At 37.6% G+C, this 15,997-nt stretch overlaps 1 protein-coding gene across 3 annotated transcripts in view; it reads left to right on the top strand.

Annotated features, from left to right (window-relative positions):
• Positions 1-15,997, top strand: part of LOC105930991 (netrin-G1) — a 100,436-nt gene that overhangs the window by 38,726 nt on the left and 45,713 nt on the right. For all 3 annotated transcript variants that reach the window (XM_036138452.1, XM_021319969.2, XM_012869462.3), the window contains exon 3: positions 6,629-7,272. In XM_036138452.1, coding sequence (XP_035994345.1) covers positions 6,629-7,272 — 644 coding nt within the window. The remainder of the gene's footprint in view (positions 1-6,628; positions 7,273-15,997) is intronic.

Here is a 15,997-nt window from a genome sequence, read left to right as displayed (position 1 = left end):
CAAAGTGAATATAGAGGAAAAGTATGACCATCACATTTAATATACATAATGAATATCACACCCATTGTTATACTGATTCTATAGCATAATTTATAGTCAAAACTGGAAGATTAATGCGTGGTATACTGTGCTGTGCTCTTTGATCTGGTATGGTACATTGATTCCTTCATAATTAAACAATAAAATATAAAGAACTAGGACAGACATCAAAGTATTTCACCTCCACAAAGCCTTCACAACAATCTGAGTGGCTGAGTGTTCAGATTGCATTGCATTCTTATAAATGACATTTAGATTCACACCTCCTGTATCTGTCGGCGTGACCTTGTTCTCTGGCTCTCCTGTAGTGTGACTCCCTGATATTGAATTGACCTTATAGGCTGCAGATCAGGACATGATTAGCAGAGACCAGCGGCAGATTTACTGCTCAAGTCTTCTACACTAAGCCAGCGCCCCTGGATGGATCATATTACTCCGATAAAGACCAGCTGGTCTCTGACACTGCAGCCGTGGAAGCAAAGTAGATGTCACCAATACCAATAAGACACAGGCCATTAAGAGGTTCACAAAGTGCTGTATGATCTGTACGTCAATAGGTGTGAATCAGAAGGAGATATATTACTGGATATAAAATGGATTGTCTTACCATCTATCTTATTGACTTACTAGAGTACGAGACAGACAAATATAGAGAAAAACTGAAAGAATTATAGTAAGTTTAAGCATCTTATTGTTCGGCAAATCGGAACCTACTATATTATAATTCTGTTTATGACTTTACAAAATTACAATTTTACTAAATAGTTACTGCTGTGTGACAATGTTAAAAAGAAATGTAACTCACCAAAGCATCATTACAATAGTACCGAATACCAATTTGCTGTATATCTATTGTTTCAACCCCTATTTATTAGCCTGGGATACAGATTTCTCTTAAGGAAAGAAATATTTAATTAATTAAATAATTTCAGTCATTCGCCATCACAAATTTGCCGAGAAAGAGAGCTTGCTCACTGTCAGTGCCAGGTAGCTACATAGTAATAATGTCACATCTATTATACAATTAGTCTTTAACATAAAACACGAAGATAAGAAATTCCTTTATTTTCCCACAATGGGGGAATTTGGGCGCGACATTGGCAAAGACACAGACAGTTTCACATAGTTTATAGCGATGAAAAATAATGAATATGATACTACTTGGTGTTTTAATGGTAATATTACTGGTAATTACATGATGTTGGCCTGACTGCCACTGACCTGTGACCTTGGAAACCAAAAAATCTGATGTTTTTCCTCCCTTTGGCATTGAAGGGGTAATGGGTATCTGTAAAAAGAACGATTTTTGGTGTGGATTTTGTTAGTAAGAAGAAAGGAAGACTCAAATGTATCAATTTTCAGTAGTAGGAAGCTGTTTACAAAGGAAAGTAAATTTTCTATGGAGATATGTTTGCAGCCCCTTGCAAATGTCATACTCAATGAATTGGAATGTTATTAAATAGTTCATTTCAGAATCAGAATCATTTTTATTCGGCCATGATTGTGTGCACAATGTAGGAAGTTGGCTTTGGTTACACTCAGAATACAGACATGTCATAAATCTGTGCCAGTCCTGAATGAAGGGAATGTCCGTCCCGATGATCTTCTCCTTGGACCTACTTGTTTGTTACAGTTTGGAAGGAGCTAAATTGCATAGTAGTGGACGGTCACAGGGAAGACTAGATAATGGCAGTGTAGAAGACGAAGTGACACAAAGCAGACACAGTGTTGTTGTGGATGGTGAGGGGAGGCAGTGCGGGGGAAGTGTCAGCTGACCAGCCGATCCCACTTCCTGTTTATATGCAGACTTGTGACAGTCCTAGATCATCCCGAGGATAGTGTTGTCGTCTGCAAACTTTAGGAATTCACAGACATGTCCAAGGAGGTGCAATCATTTGTGTACATGGAGAAGAGGAGTGGGGAGAGAACACAACCCTGGAGAGAACACAACCCTGGAGGGCCGCCACTAGGCTGATGCTTCTTGTACTGTAGAAGAAACACATCGTATAGTTTAATTATTACAGACGGACGTTTTCAGGCCCGCATTTCTGTTAATTATGATGATTTTCTTACAGCTAACTGACCCATGACATTTAAGATTAGAATATTAGATCAGACCTATAAAAAAACAAAAGTATTTTAATACAGAAATGTGGATTTAAAAGTATGTTTCATACCTCTTTAAAGTGAGGTATTTTAAAAGGTACTTCTGCTCTGTCAGATGAGTCTCATCACAATGCATATTGTAATTTATTGAATCTGACGGAAGTTTGTTTAAGTCTATACTATGAAATCTCAATAAGATGCATTTAAAGTTGCGGTTGTAACATTCATAGAAAATGTAAATAGTTCAAGGGGTATGAATGCATTTGCAAGACACTGTATTTATATTTTAGTAGGTTTGCTTCATAATAACGAAAAGGCATCATAAATGTGTTGCTTTTTGTTAGAGAATGGTTACCTAACCCTTTAGCAGCAGTCCAATACCTGCCATTTCTTTATTTTCAAGGTGCAGTCTTTTTTTCAGCGTGTCAGTGTTTCATTTTGGTCCAAAAATTCTTGCTTCTTTCACATCCTCCGCTGAGTTTTTCCATCTCCCACAGCCCGGACCACAGGTAAAGGATCAAGTTGAGAGGGTTTATTGTTTTTCAATAGCTGCCCCCTGGCAGACCATTGAAGGCCTTGGTCTTAAATGACCATGGAAAGTATTGATCTTTATAGGGCACAGTTTTTGTTGTTAAATAACCACCACAGGATACCTGCTAAAAGGTGCTGACATTTCTCTAAATCTCCCATTTCACCTAAACTGGGCTGTATAAAGGCATGCCAGTATGTTACAGTTTAGCAGTAGCAAATAAGTACCATACATGAAATGGTCTATTAGGACAGCTTCCCCAAAGGTTTTTAGGCATCAAGAAAATGTTTATTACAGGAAATCGTGACTTCTTTCGGCTGCTTTTCGAACAAACATTGGGGACCCGTTTGGTGAAACTTTGCTGCATAATGCCTCTATTTACTCTTCTTCTCGCTGTTTTGCTAGACAATTGTTTACCTATTACCCAATGATGGTGAAGTCACACACTTCTTCATCGCATCTGTGAATAAGAGTCCCTGCTTGTCGGATGCGAAGACAGCCACCCCACTGTTCACAAAACCGAACCAAAAAAGCCAATAAAACAAATAACTGAAAATTCATGCCCTTGAATAACAACAAGGAAATCAGTACTTCTCACAACGCCCGTCGTCTCCTCCTTCTCTGTACCATCAAGGTCTCTAACAGACCCAGAGCAGGGAATATAATGACCCTCAGCAACACATTGTCGGTAAACTGAGGACTTGAGTACAATTTATTGTCCCTGCGGCAAAACTCGGGCAGCCACCATTCTCCCTATTACCCCTTAACTCTCTCTTTCAAAAGCTCCCTTTTTTCTGTTTATGGTTTCAGGCTACACTGTGGCCTTTCAAGCTTTGTGTTGCAACTGTGTGGGAGTGCATGGGAGTGAAAGGAGAACACTTTTAGCATCTGAGACGCTCCTTAAAAAGGTTTACATTCACACCACCTCCCACTCTTTTTTTTTTCTTTATTCTCACGTTCTCTCTTAGCAGCATAACCCTCATTACCCTTCTAATTGGATCACGTTACGCTCCTTTGAGTCAGCTGACCCAATATCTCACAATCTTGTCCTTCTTCATAGTGTAGTTATCTCTTCCAGCTGAAGAGCGAGTGAGTGATAGCATATCAGAGTCAAACAGGAAATGAAACAGACTCTGGAGATGCGTATCTAAAAACTATACCGTTTTCTGCGAGGAAGATAAACCTTGAAATAGTTTTTTTTCTCTTTTTTTATTTCTGAAACAAATTTCGGAACTCACTCGAAGACAAAAGCACCCATTGGTCTTTTCAGATGAAATATAATGGCTTCTGATTAGCAGCTCTCTCACTCTCGCTCACCCTCTCTGTTTCCAGCATCTGTACAAAAATTATATCCTTGTAAAACCATATTCATAGGGTCGGAACCCTTTGTTGGGACATGTTTTAGCAACATTCATTAAATCTTCAAAACTTTTACACTGCACTTTTAAACAAAATCCTTTTTCCAAAAACAATACCATTTACAAAATCGGTATGCTACTGTGCACAATTATTTGGTCTTTTCCATTATTATTTTTTTCTTCCAGAAATTTAGACTTTCTTGTCATCTTTCAAAATGGATATTTAGTCATATTGTTGCTTGAAAGTCACAACATTTTGTTAGAATTTGAGATTTTAGTGGATCGTTCTTTAACAAAGTGGCAGCCTGTGATGCATCCGGGTGACTAATGTGGCAGGTCACAGCATTCTCCCCTTTAAATGATTTTCAAAGTAGAATGTCAGATGATGGCTGATTATCGACCCATGTTACAGTTTATGGGAATCTCAACACTTAACCTCCCTGATTATGGAGCAAAGGTGAGAGGAATATCGGTTGGAGGGAGCCGTGTGTTCTCTTGCTCCTATTCAGTTCTCACTCTCTCTCATCGTTCCTCTCTTTGCTATCCCACACACACACACACACCCTACGCACAAATACATACTGCATGTGTACACACATATTTATGGGCAAACACGTTCGCAGCTCTCTATCCCTGTCACAAACAAACACAAACACATCAAGAGCGCTCTCTTTTTTTCCCCCCCACAAACTTGCTGGCACAAACGCCCGAAACTCGCTGGATGTCTACGGCAGCAAGCAAACGTGGGCCCATGAAAAATGCATGTCCCTTTGCGTGTTTCATAAGAAATACTCATCGGGATTCCATTCCTATCCCAGCTGAAATATCACACAAGAATGTCAATTACACAGGCAATTTGGGTGGCAGGTCGGAGCTGGAATGGTGCTCATCAGGATATGGTATCCACAGTGCCGTATCAATGAGAGGGTCACCATCTCCTACAGCCTTAGACCTGTCATTGCTAGATTATGATATATACATAGGGTTGAATGTAATAGAAATAGCAACAAGTTGAATTGAGTTGTAAGTCATTAGAATGTACTCAAAACAAAAACTTATAGTACTTATTAAGTAATTCCATTTTTTAAGCTCTCTTTCATGTAAATGCAAAAAATACGTATTGTCCAGTCATTTCTATTTTTTATTTTATTTTTTACTTTTGTGGGACTAGAGGCCTTTATCCAACAGTAAGCTGACAGGAAATAGATTTGAGAGGGAGGGTGAAGATATGCAGCCAATAAAGCTGGGACTCGAACCCAGAACGGTGGCGTCGAGGACTGAGGCCTCCGTACACGAGTCGCATATTCTACCCCTCTGCCCTTCTTTCCTCAGTGTTTATGACAAAATGAAATTTCCACCTTGGCATGTTGAAAATTTTATTTTTTAACCTTAGACAGCTTTTTTTTTGGTTGCTCTCACCAAAGCTCTGATAATTCTTATCCATTTTTTATTAGTTTGCTGAGGGGTTGCACATGTTATTCAATTTAGCTGAAGGAGTGGTTCTTCTGCACAACCCTGAGAAAAGTGAAGCAATCCAACGTACAAAAAGGACGTTTAAACATGCATGTCCAAGCTTATAAAAGTTTGGCAACAACTCTTTTTTTTAACTGATGCTACATACCAGTTCTATACTTTACAAGATAAAGAGAACCTCGCTGATTTTTTTTCTAAAATCACCATCTCTGGATGTATGACATTCATTTTATTCCACAAAAACAATGAATACAATCCACAACACGCATTTTAAAGATTTTCTGTTCAGTGAAGAATTATCCAGCTCAAGTGTTATCAGTATAAGTATTATAGATTTAATACAATAATAACCAAATGCTGCCCACATATATAAAAATCTTTGAAGCGACATTTTAGCTTAGCGCTAACCGAAACCTATGAAGCAGGTCCAAGCTTTAACATAGCGGTTAGCCATTATCTTATCGGTCTTATCGGTACACAAAATGTAGCCACACAAACAGTGCAACAATAGTTACAACATCTTCAATGCTTTTGCAATTAGGTTGTGCGCCCAGTCTGATGAGGAGTCTTTCCCCATTAACCCACAACAGGACATCTTAAACTACTTCAAATCACACATAGACACAGAGTTTTAAGTTGCAGTTTTTAACAGCAGTTTCCCTAATAAATACAATCATTACTCAAAAAACAGTGTTTTGCATTTAATCATATTTTCTTTGTGGTATATTAAAAAAAATGTTTTCTGATCTGACACAGGTGAGACAAAAGCAAACACTTTGGAGGCGTTTGGTAAAATGTGGACCCTGTGAGATTTCCTGGCACAATACACCACTAGGATCTACATCAACTCTAAAACAACATGGTTTTATTTAATGGCTTTCATTTTCAAATCTAAAGTTCTGTTTATTTTTTATTATATGATTTCAAATGTACCATTTACTTCAATGTTACTCGAGTCTTATTGACTTTAGTGTGAGGGCGAGAACAATACATTTAATAAAATAAAGAGCTCTTTCTAAAGGATGCATTTTGGTCAAAATACTATCAAGGCACTCTGATAAAGGAGGACAGATAATTTTATTACAGATTTACTTACTTTTATTTTTAATGTGTTTTCATTCAGGAGAATCCTTACATGTGCAACAACGAATGCGATGCTGCTACCGAGGAGCTGGCCCATCCTCCTGAGTTGATGTTTGACTTTGAAGGCCGAAATCCCACAACATTCTGGCAGTCGACGTCGTGGAAGAAATATCCAAAGCCTCTGCAGGTCAACATCACGCTGTCCTGGAACAAGACGATTGAGCTAACCGATGACATCGTTATCACCTTTGAGTCAGGCCGACCGGAGCAGATGGTCCTGGAAAAGTCGCTAGACTACGGCCGCACCTGGACCCCTTACCAGTTCTACGCCACTGACTGCCTGGATGCTTTCACCATGGAGCCCAAGACAGTGAATGACCTGTCCCAGCGCACCCTGCTGGACATCATTTGTACTGAGGAATACTCCCGAGGCTATGTGTGGAAGAACGACAAGACCGTCCGCTTTGAGATAAAGGACCGCTTCGCTCTATTTGCCGGACCTCGTCTACACAACATGGCTTCGCTATACGGCCAGCTGGATACCACCAAGAACCTGAGAGATTTCTTCACGATCACAGATCTGAGGATTAGACTACTAAAGCCTGCTACTGGAGCCACCATGGTGGATGAGAACAATCTATCCAGATACTTCTACGCAATATCTGACATCAAGGTACAGGGCAGGTAAGACCCACTGAGATTTCTTTGAGAGTGAAACTTACCTCCCTGTTATTTGGCGATTTCAAATTAATGACCTCATTAAAAAAAATCTAGTGTGGCCATGCTGGGATAAAGGCTTTTTGAAAAGACTTGTAAATCCTTTCAATATAGGAAATAGAATATTCAAACACTTTTTGGGGCAAATTACAGCCTCAAGCACACTGCTAGCTGATTTGACCTGGCTATTAGGTAGTACTAATAAAATCTGACTGCTCTTTGCGTTTGATTTTTCCCTCAGTTCGATATGGCATATCAAACAGATCTCGACTAGTTTTTGACCTCCCATTGCACAGACTCTGACAAACACTAGCTTTCAACAGTAAACACAAAATAAAGGACATTGGATTTATGTTTTTAATTGTCAAACAGTAAAGAACACTAAAGAGATTGAATTCTTTATTATATGAATAGAAAATTCCTATAGAAAATACAATATTTGAAATTCAAACTATGTGTGCCAAGAACAGCCCCACTTGCTATAAATGTTTTCCGTGTGTTACTCTAGAGATAAAAATAAAAAGATATTTCCAGGAGAAAACACAAGATGTTAGAAAATCATAATATGATGTTTTCCTGTTCTAACAACAAAATAAAAGTTAATTTCTGAAGATGACAACAAGAAAATCGTTTGGCATTGATGGACGTTTCCTGCTTCTGTAATAAAACAACAGCCTCTAAATCAAATATGTGACATCATGAATGGAAGCCAACACGGCTATCGAGGGTCAAAAGTGCCACAATTCGATAAAAATAACTTTTATAAATGTTGATATATGCAAAAATAAAAATATAACTATAATGATATAGGTCAAGCAAATAATTATATTTATCTGTATTTCTTTAAATGTAGCAAATAATTGTATTTATCCATTATTTAGAATTATGAATTTATAAGAATTTTTGCAACAGCATAACATTAAATTACTTTGTCTGCCAGACCCATCAAAGTTAGTGAGTGGGGCGAACGCTGTCATAGACTGAGATTGCAGCTGAGTTAGCCAATTATATGTTAATTTCTGACAAACCGTTGTGAGTTTTTACTTGATTTAATTATAGACTGTAAAACAGGAAATATGACGTACTCAAATAACGATGTACTAGCAAATACTGAATTAAATTTTAAATTACTGACTCATTTAACCCAACAGTTATTCAAACTTTAAAAAATGTATCACATATAAATACTCATTTTACAAATTATGTATTTATGGAATTGTGACAATTTTAGCCTTTAATATCTTTCATCCCAACTTAAGATGGAGGTGAAGGGTTGTATCAACCAGCACCTGCTCACCCAGAGGTCTCGTTTATAATCTATTTAGAAAAATACATAACAAGGACGGGAGTCTAATTAGACCTAAAGCTTGTTGATGACAGTAAAAAGAAAATGGAGTGAAGTTGCTTAGGGACATTAATGAGGGTGTTTCTATAAGCCTGTATGTATGATTTTGACTAGAGAAAATGTATGGTTAATTCAAACATGATTCACTGATTGAAATGATAATTGAAATTGTTGTCTAGTTATTCTAAACTGGAAAAACTAAAGTTTAAATACATCATTAAAAGCCCAACATTTTCATGAAACTCCATACCTTTACCCAACGTATAAGTTAAGTAAATCAAGATCAAATCTAATGCACATTTCAATTTACAAATCTTGCATGATTCATTCACGAGTGAATCATCAGTAGGACTGTTATTTTCAGTAAGTAGTAACATTGTTGTTTCCTGATGCATGGAAATGCCACACGCAATGAGCATAAAGCCTCCACAGCTGCTCTCCTGGTGGGACCTGTGTTGCTCGCTGCGTTCAGTTTATACAGAGAGTAACTGGGCTGGTAATGACCCATCAGATGGGCCTCTAGGTAAATCGAGGCCGTTACTCCCTAATTAGAATTCAGTAGACTTCAGTGGTAGAGTAAAACCATTTGCAGGTTGGCTAATTGGTTGGAGATTAATCTTGTAATTAGGAATATTTGCAGCTGATTAAATGCTAATCATCTGGGACACATCAGCGAAACGTGACAACATTAAAACCGCCAGACTGTGATTCCAAATTTACCCTTGCCCTGTTCAATAAAGAGGGGATTTATGATTTAATCAATGACATCCCTGTTTTTTTTTTTTCACAGCCTGTTAAATAATACCTTTTTTATCTGAGCAGATTACAGAGGGAAAATGAGCTGCCGTGGTGTGCAAAAAAAATCTGACAAGGCCCCATTGCATTTGATGTGTTTGATCTCATGCCTGGAGAAGTTTTGTATAACGGTACCAGGTAACGTTTTCTCTGTGAGAGATTCGTGTTCTTGCAGTCACACACCGTCTTCCAGTATTGATGCTTATACTGTAAACATGAATTGATGAGCTCTAAATTGAAAGGATGGGTAGGTGGCACGGAACAGCATCTCCCACAGTTATCTTATTTTGCCATTCATTAGGGTAGCAAAAGGTTGGGTGTTGGGAAAACAAGTTATTTTTGCCCAATTTTCCATCCTGCCCCAGGGCATCACATTCAATTTTCGAGCAAAAGTTTGCAACGAGAAAGAAAGGGAAATAAACATATGATTTCTGTCCAGAAGTGGATCAGTTACTCACTTGAAAGAGCAGGATGGAGGCAGGTGGGCCGAGGCTGATTAGAGTTTCCAGTGCCTCAGTAGCCTTCTGGCTACCACAGAATGTGAAAGGCTTATCAGAGGATGGCCATCCTGTCTGAAAACTCCCAGAATACACCACAAAGGCAGATAAACTCTCCTTCACAGACACAGCTGCATATTTACAGGTTTGGTTTGGCTGTAGATGGTTTTAGGAATTGGGTGTTAGGGCTCTGAATGTATGTCAAAGTTTTTAAAAGGAGGGTCACTGCAGAAGGAAAACTTAGGCGTGGACTGTTGATTTTTTTTTTCTGCTATAAAGAAAATAGCTGGTTTCAATACATGTTTGTTACCAGAATTTTATGAAGTTTGGGGAACAAATTTAAGGGGCACCACAGTGCCTTGTAAAAAAAAAAAAAAAAAAAAAAAAAAAAAAAAAAAAAAAAAAAAAAAAAAAAAATCTCAAACCCAATGACCTCTTTTTTCAGATTTGGTAACATCCAAACCACACGCCTGCAATGGATTCACAAAGTGAAGGAGAAGGAAAAGAAATATCTGTTTTTTAATCGTTTTACCAACAGAAAATCATAAAAATGTGGCCTGGAGCGACCTTTGATTCACTTCTCTTTAACTCCTATACCCCTAAAAAGTTATTTTAAAATGAAGAGCCTCATTTCACAGCTTTTCCAGTATCTTATCAGTTTCATAAGTCTAGAGACCAAAGTTTTGACCATTGTTCTTCACAAAAAAATGTCCAAGCTCTGTCTCAGTGGGCGGAGAGCATCTGTGAACATCATGTTTCAAGTCTTGCGAAATATTATGATTTGGATTTAGGTATGCACTTTGTTTAGGCCATTCTAACTCATGAGCATGCTTTGGTCAAATCCATTTCCTTGTGGTCCTGGCTGTATCTTTAGGATTATTCTCCCACCGGAAGTTAAACATGTGCTTTTCCAGGCTCCAACAGTGTTTAGTTCGATCTACCTTAAATTTCCTCTGACCAGCTTTCCAATCCCAGAAAAGTATCTCCACCGTACGGTGCGTACTTATGACATTGTTTAATCTAAAGTGTAGGGTGGGTTTCTTTAACCTTTCTTTCAAAAATTGTCAAAAAGGGCCCTATTTGTGGATGTCTGTACCTCCTCCAGAGATACATGGGGTCTCTTGGCCCCCTATCAGACTATTTCTCGCCATGCCTGTCAGTTTTATTGCATAGCCATTTTTTTAGTAGGTCAACAATGATGAAATTGTCTTTCTTGTTCAGATGATAAACAATACTCTGTGATACGTTTAAAACTTGTTGTGTTGTTTTATAGCCTTACTCTGCTTTAAACTTACGTCCTCCGTGTCCCTTGATCTTCGTGAGGCTGCTGGCTCTCTGATGTTGTGTAGCAAACCTTTGAGGCCTTCAGAGAACAGTTGGCTTTATTCTGGGCTATACTGAGATTAAATTATACACAGTTGGATTGCATTTATTTTTTCCTGAAGAGAGTTTGTTGCATTGGATATAATTTAGAGGAATCAAAGTAATCTCACTTTACCTGTAAATAAAATATGTTGAAAAACCACCAACAAACCACCAATCCAACTTTTTATTGGATTTTTATGTTATGAAACAACACAAACTAGTGAATAAATTACATGGGAAATAGTTTTCATATTTATTTATTTTTTTACAAAGAAATTTGATAGATCTGGCATTCATTTGATTCAAGCCATACCCTTAATGGCCTGTTCTGTAAAGGTTTCAACGATTCGTTAAAGAGCATCAGTGAATACACAGCATTGTGACGACTGGGAAACACCACAGAACAACAGACCTTTCATAGACAGTAGCAGCTGGTGATAAAATATTTTGGGGTGGACCCACAAGAGGTTGTTGATTACAACACAACAATAAACTCAACTTAAAAAATAATCCATCCACAGTCACTTGCCTTCTCTTGAAGTCTGGTTAGTACAATATAAATTCTATTATCCTGTATTTTTCTTCCAACAGCAAAGGCCAAATTATTATTTTTGTAAACAAATTATTGAATTTTCTCTTGCTGCTGCCCTCCTCTCCTCTCCTGTCTTGTCATTGTTGTACTTTGACTCTTCCGATTGCATCAGCATGTTTGAGTGACGTTCCTGCCCACAAATCTTGTATCAATCTGATTGGATGAAGATTGACACAAAAAGCTCTGATTTAGTTATGGTTGCAGCTCACTGCGCTCCAAGGGGAACCTTTAAGTAACCGATTAGAGGCCACCATGAAGTCACATGGAATCCAAAAGTTTGAGAGCATACTTAAACACTCATCTGTCCACTGTTGGTTGTCAATGAAAAATATGACAACGGACATACATAGACTGATATAGATTTACACAAAGAATAAAAATTAGAATGCTGAAAAATACAAAGTCGGACACAATTTATGAAAGAACAAATACGATCATTACTTTTTTCATTAATAATTTATGTTTACTGTCTACACTTTTGTCCTGAAATTTTGATGAGGGCGGTGCCTGAGCGCAGTTTGCTGACAAGTCACCACTGACCACGGATGAAGTTATGGAGAAGTTAAAAACAGGGTTAGGCTTGAAAGAGTCTACCAGCATGCATTTATGTGGGCGTGGTAGATTAGTGGTTAGAGCAGAGCACTTGAGTTTTGAGAAGAACGCTCCAAATACCTGGTTCGAACCCCGCAGACTGGCTCTATGGGTCCCTGAGCAAGACCTTCAACCCCAGAATACTCCTCAGGTGGCGCTGTAAAAGCTGCCCACTGCTCCCTCAGGATGATGGGTTAAATGCAGAAGATAAATTGGGTTGGAATGTACAATCACAATGACAAAAAAGATTTCTTCTTCTATTTATTTGGATGATTGGAGAGAACCCATGAATACACAGGGAGAACATATGAACTCCCCACAGAAAGGCCTGAACCTCCTGGCTGCCAGGCAACTGTGATGAAACTGCCATCATGCAGGCATTTGCCTTTTCTGAAAAGCAAATTAGTTTTTGTTGGATGGATAATTAAACGATCCGTTGACAGGGTTTATAAAGTAACAAGGCATCCTCCTACCTTTATCTTAGCTGTCACATGCTTTTCATTCAACTTGGAGCTGGAAGTTTTGGTCAATGCTTCACGTCAGGAGGATTCTGCAGTGTAATGAGAGGGTGGGGTGTTCTCATCATTTTCCACCATCTGAGACATAAAGATAATCAAAACCTTTCTAGTATGAAAGAAGCAACTGCAAATAAATCAGATCAGTGGGTTTCTGCCTAACAGTAACCTTATTAAAGTTACTTAAATAGTTATCTTCTATTTATATAAGCCTATATACATAAATACATATACATAAATTACATAAAAACATCTAACCAAAGGGGGAAAAAGTCCAATTTCAAAGTAATTTGAAAAGTAGCATTTTTTATATGGATTGTCTTATTTTAATAAGTGCAGAACTCTTTCAGTGTTTCTGAACAGAGCTCTGTTTGATAGCTTTTTGTATTTCTTAAAGATTTTTAGATTTTGTGGATGTGACATTTTTGAGCCTACCAATGTTTCTACACTTTCAAAGTTTTGTCATATTAACCCCAAACCTTCACTGATTTTAAACGTTTCTCTCAAAATGTATTTGATCCTGATACAAGATGAGTTTATTAAGGTCAGTTAGTTGTCAGGTCTTTCAGGTTTTAAGGGGTCAGAGCAGTCAGAGCAGTGGGTATAGTGGGTAGGATGCTTGTTTTGGACGTTGCACATTTATCCCTTAATTTAGGTAAAAAAATTATTCCTAAATTGTGCCACATTGCATAAACACATGAGGAACTTGCCCTTAAATATGAATATAAATCTTGCGATTAGGATTCATCATCATATAAACAGCTAATCTTGTTTAGGCAAGTTGTTGGTACAAATTTGAGCAGCACAATATAGGATCAATGAGGGAAAAGAAAGGGGTGTTGAGGAAATTTGGCTTGATTATGATTAATATCAGCAATATTCAACAACACCGGACTTTTTATTTTATTTATGCCATGCCTGGCTGTGTAGCACTAAGAATTGCTGTCTTAATGCCAAAGATAACCCAACAGATTTACTTTCACAAGTGGAGCATTACTGCTTTCACTGTAGTGCTGCACTTATATATGCAAAAAACTTTATTAGATATTATTTTGGGATTATTTAAAGTTCAATGGACACAGAAATGGAAAGGTAAAAAATAAAAAAAGAGTAAGAAGATTAGGCAAAATGTTAAAAAGGAGAAAAGGTGACATAAATAGAGCAGAGGAAAAAGAGAGTGCAAGATAGCAGCCTCTAAGTCTGTTTCTACACCTGCAGAAAGAGATAATAAAAGAACAGCAAAACCAACCAAAAGGTATTGCAGGTACAACCAACCAAGATACACAGTATTGTTTAATACAAGATGTAGTTAGTGACAGCCAAAGCTAATAAGGCTTCTCTTTACAGATGTGTAAGCTCCTGGAAACAACATGGACTTTTTTAAAAAGATGTATCAAAAAATTGTCCAGTGACTTGAAACGGCTGATTTGCATCTTGATCGACATCTTATCATGTAATACTCCAAAGTGCAATTTTTCTTTTCAAATCAGAGAACGCATGATACCTAAGTACTACCATGTTGCTGACATCACGACTGATTGCTGTGAAAGCTATTTCTAAGTAGAGAAGACTAAAGACCAGCAATCTCAGCATCTGTAAGGTTTTTAGAAAGAAGTCAACAATGAATGATTGAGTGTGAAATTATGGATTTACAATGGGAAACCTTACAGAAAGACACAAGGAAATTCAACACAGGAACCGGGACAGGAACCAGAGTGGAATCCAGAAGGGAGAGAATTAATAGCAATATAAGAGATTAAACCAAATTGAATGGGACAGGACACAAGAAAGAACTAAGAAACTCAGTACAAAGAAGTGAACTTATTTGGAGAGAAACTGATTATATTTAATACATAAATACAAACAGGTGAGAAGAAAACACAAATAACCTATCATGACAGTTAGAGGAAATACAGAGATGTAAGAAGCTAATTTAAAAAAAAATATTTTATACAGCATGGTAAGTAATGTCTGCAGTTCATTAAGGCAGCAGAAAGGGGGTGAAAGACTTGCTGGCAGATAACAGGAGGTCCGAATGGATCACAGCAAAATTCCTCTTTTTTAACCTATCAAGCTTTCAACTTCTGTCTGCCATGAAACATAATTTATTTAGAAATGTTTGCTTTAGAAAATCTCAGTTACTATAGAGGACTGATAATGTAGGTCAGGGGTCACCAACCTTTCTGAAACTGAGAGCTGCTTCATTAATGTTGTGCCAAAACAAGGGCTGCCAGTACTGACCTTTGACCGAGAAGAGTCAGATTTCACCTTAACGTTATGTAAAATAAACATATTTTTCATGTGTTGTTCATGCCAATCATTGTGACGGGTTCACGTTTTGCCAATTTGCATGCATGCTTCTTGTTAGTTTCCGGTTGCTGGCTGTGCATGCACACTTCTAGTGTTGTGTATCCAGTTAGCTTAGCTGTTAGCCGTTCATTGTAGCTCTTTGAAAATGGCTAAAAGTTGCAAGTAGCAAACTGTCTTACAAGTTTAGGAGAAGAAGAGGAAGGCCTCCGAAGAAAGTAATAAGACCAGATTGTATTTGGGAGAGATCCCCCCCCCTGAGGAGCGAAAGAGCAGGTAAGATGGTTTTGTGAATGCAAGTCCATTATTTTTATTCAAAAAGGGACTTGAGCATTTCTTACCTACATTTCTGGAAAAATAGTTTGCTCTACCTTTATTTCCTTTCTGTTTCTGAACAATATATGTAAAATGAAATATTATATAAACTGATTAAACAAAGATACAGTTTGATTAAAAATAAAACGCAGATAGCACAGATGATGTTCTATATTTTTCACTCTGGTAAAGAGTTCTGTGTTTTGTTTTGACTTAGTTTAAGCTTCTTTTTGATATTTGTTAAATCATTTAAAGCAGTTTATTAGCAGTCATTAGCTTGCTAAGAACCCCCCCCCCCCCATTCATAATTATGTGGTGCCGCCAGTGCTCTCATCAAAAAGCAGTTCAGATTTCAAAATGTTAAATTATC

Source organism: Fundulus heteroclitus, chromosome 6 (assembly GCF_011125445.2).
Source record: "Fundulus heteroclitus isolate FHET01 chromosome 6, MU-UCD_Fhet_4.1, whole genome shotgun sequence".
NCBI classification, from domain to species: Eukaryota; Metazoa; Chordata; class Actinopteri; order Cyprinodontiformes; family Fundulidae; genus Fundulus; species Fundulus heteroclitus.
Note: the sequence above shows the minus strand (reverse complement) of the source record. Positions and strands in the feature narration are given on the sequence as shown.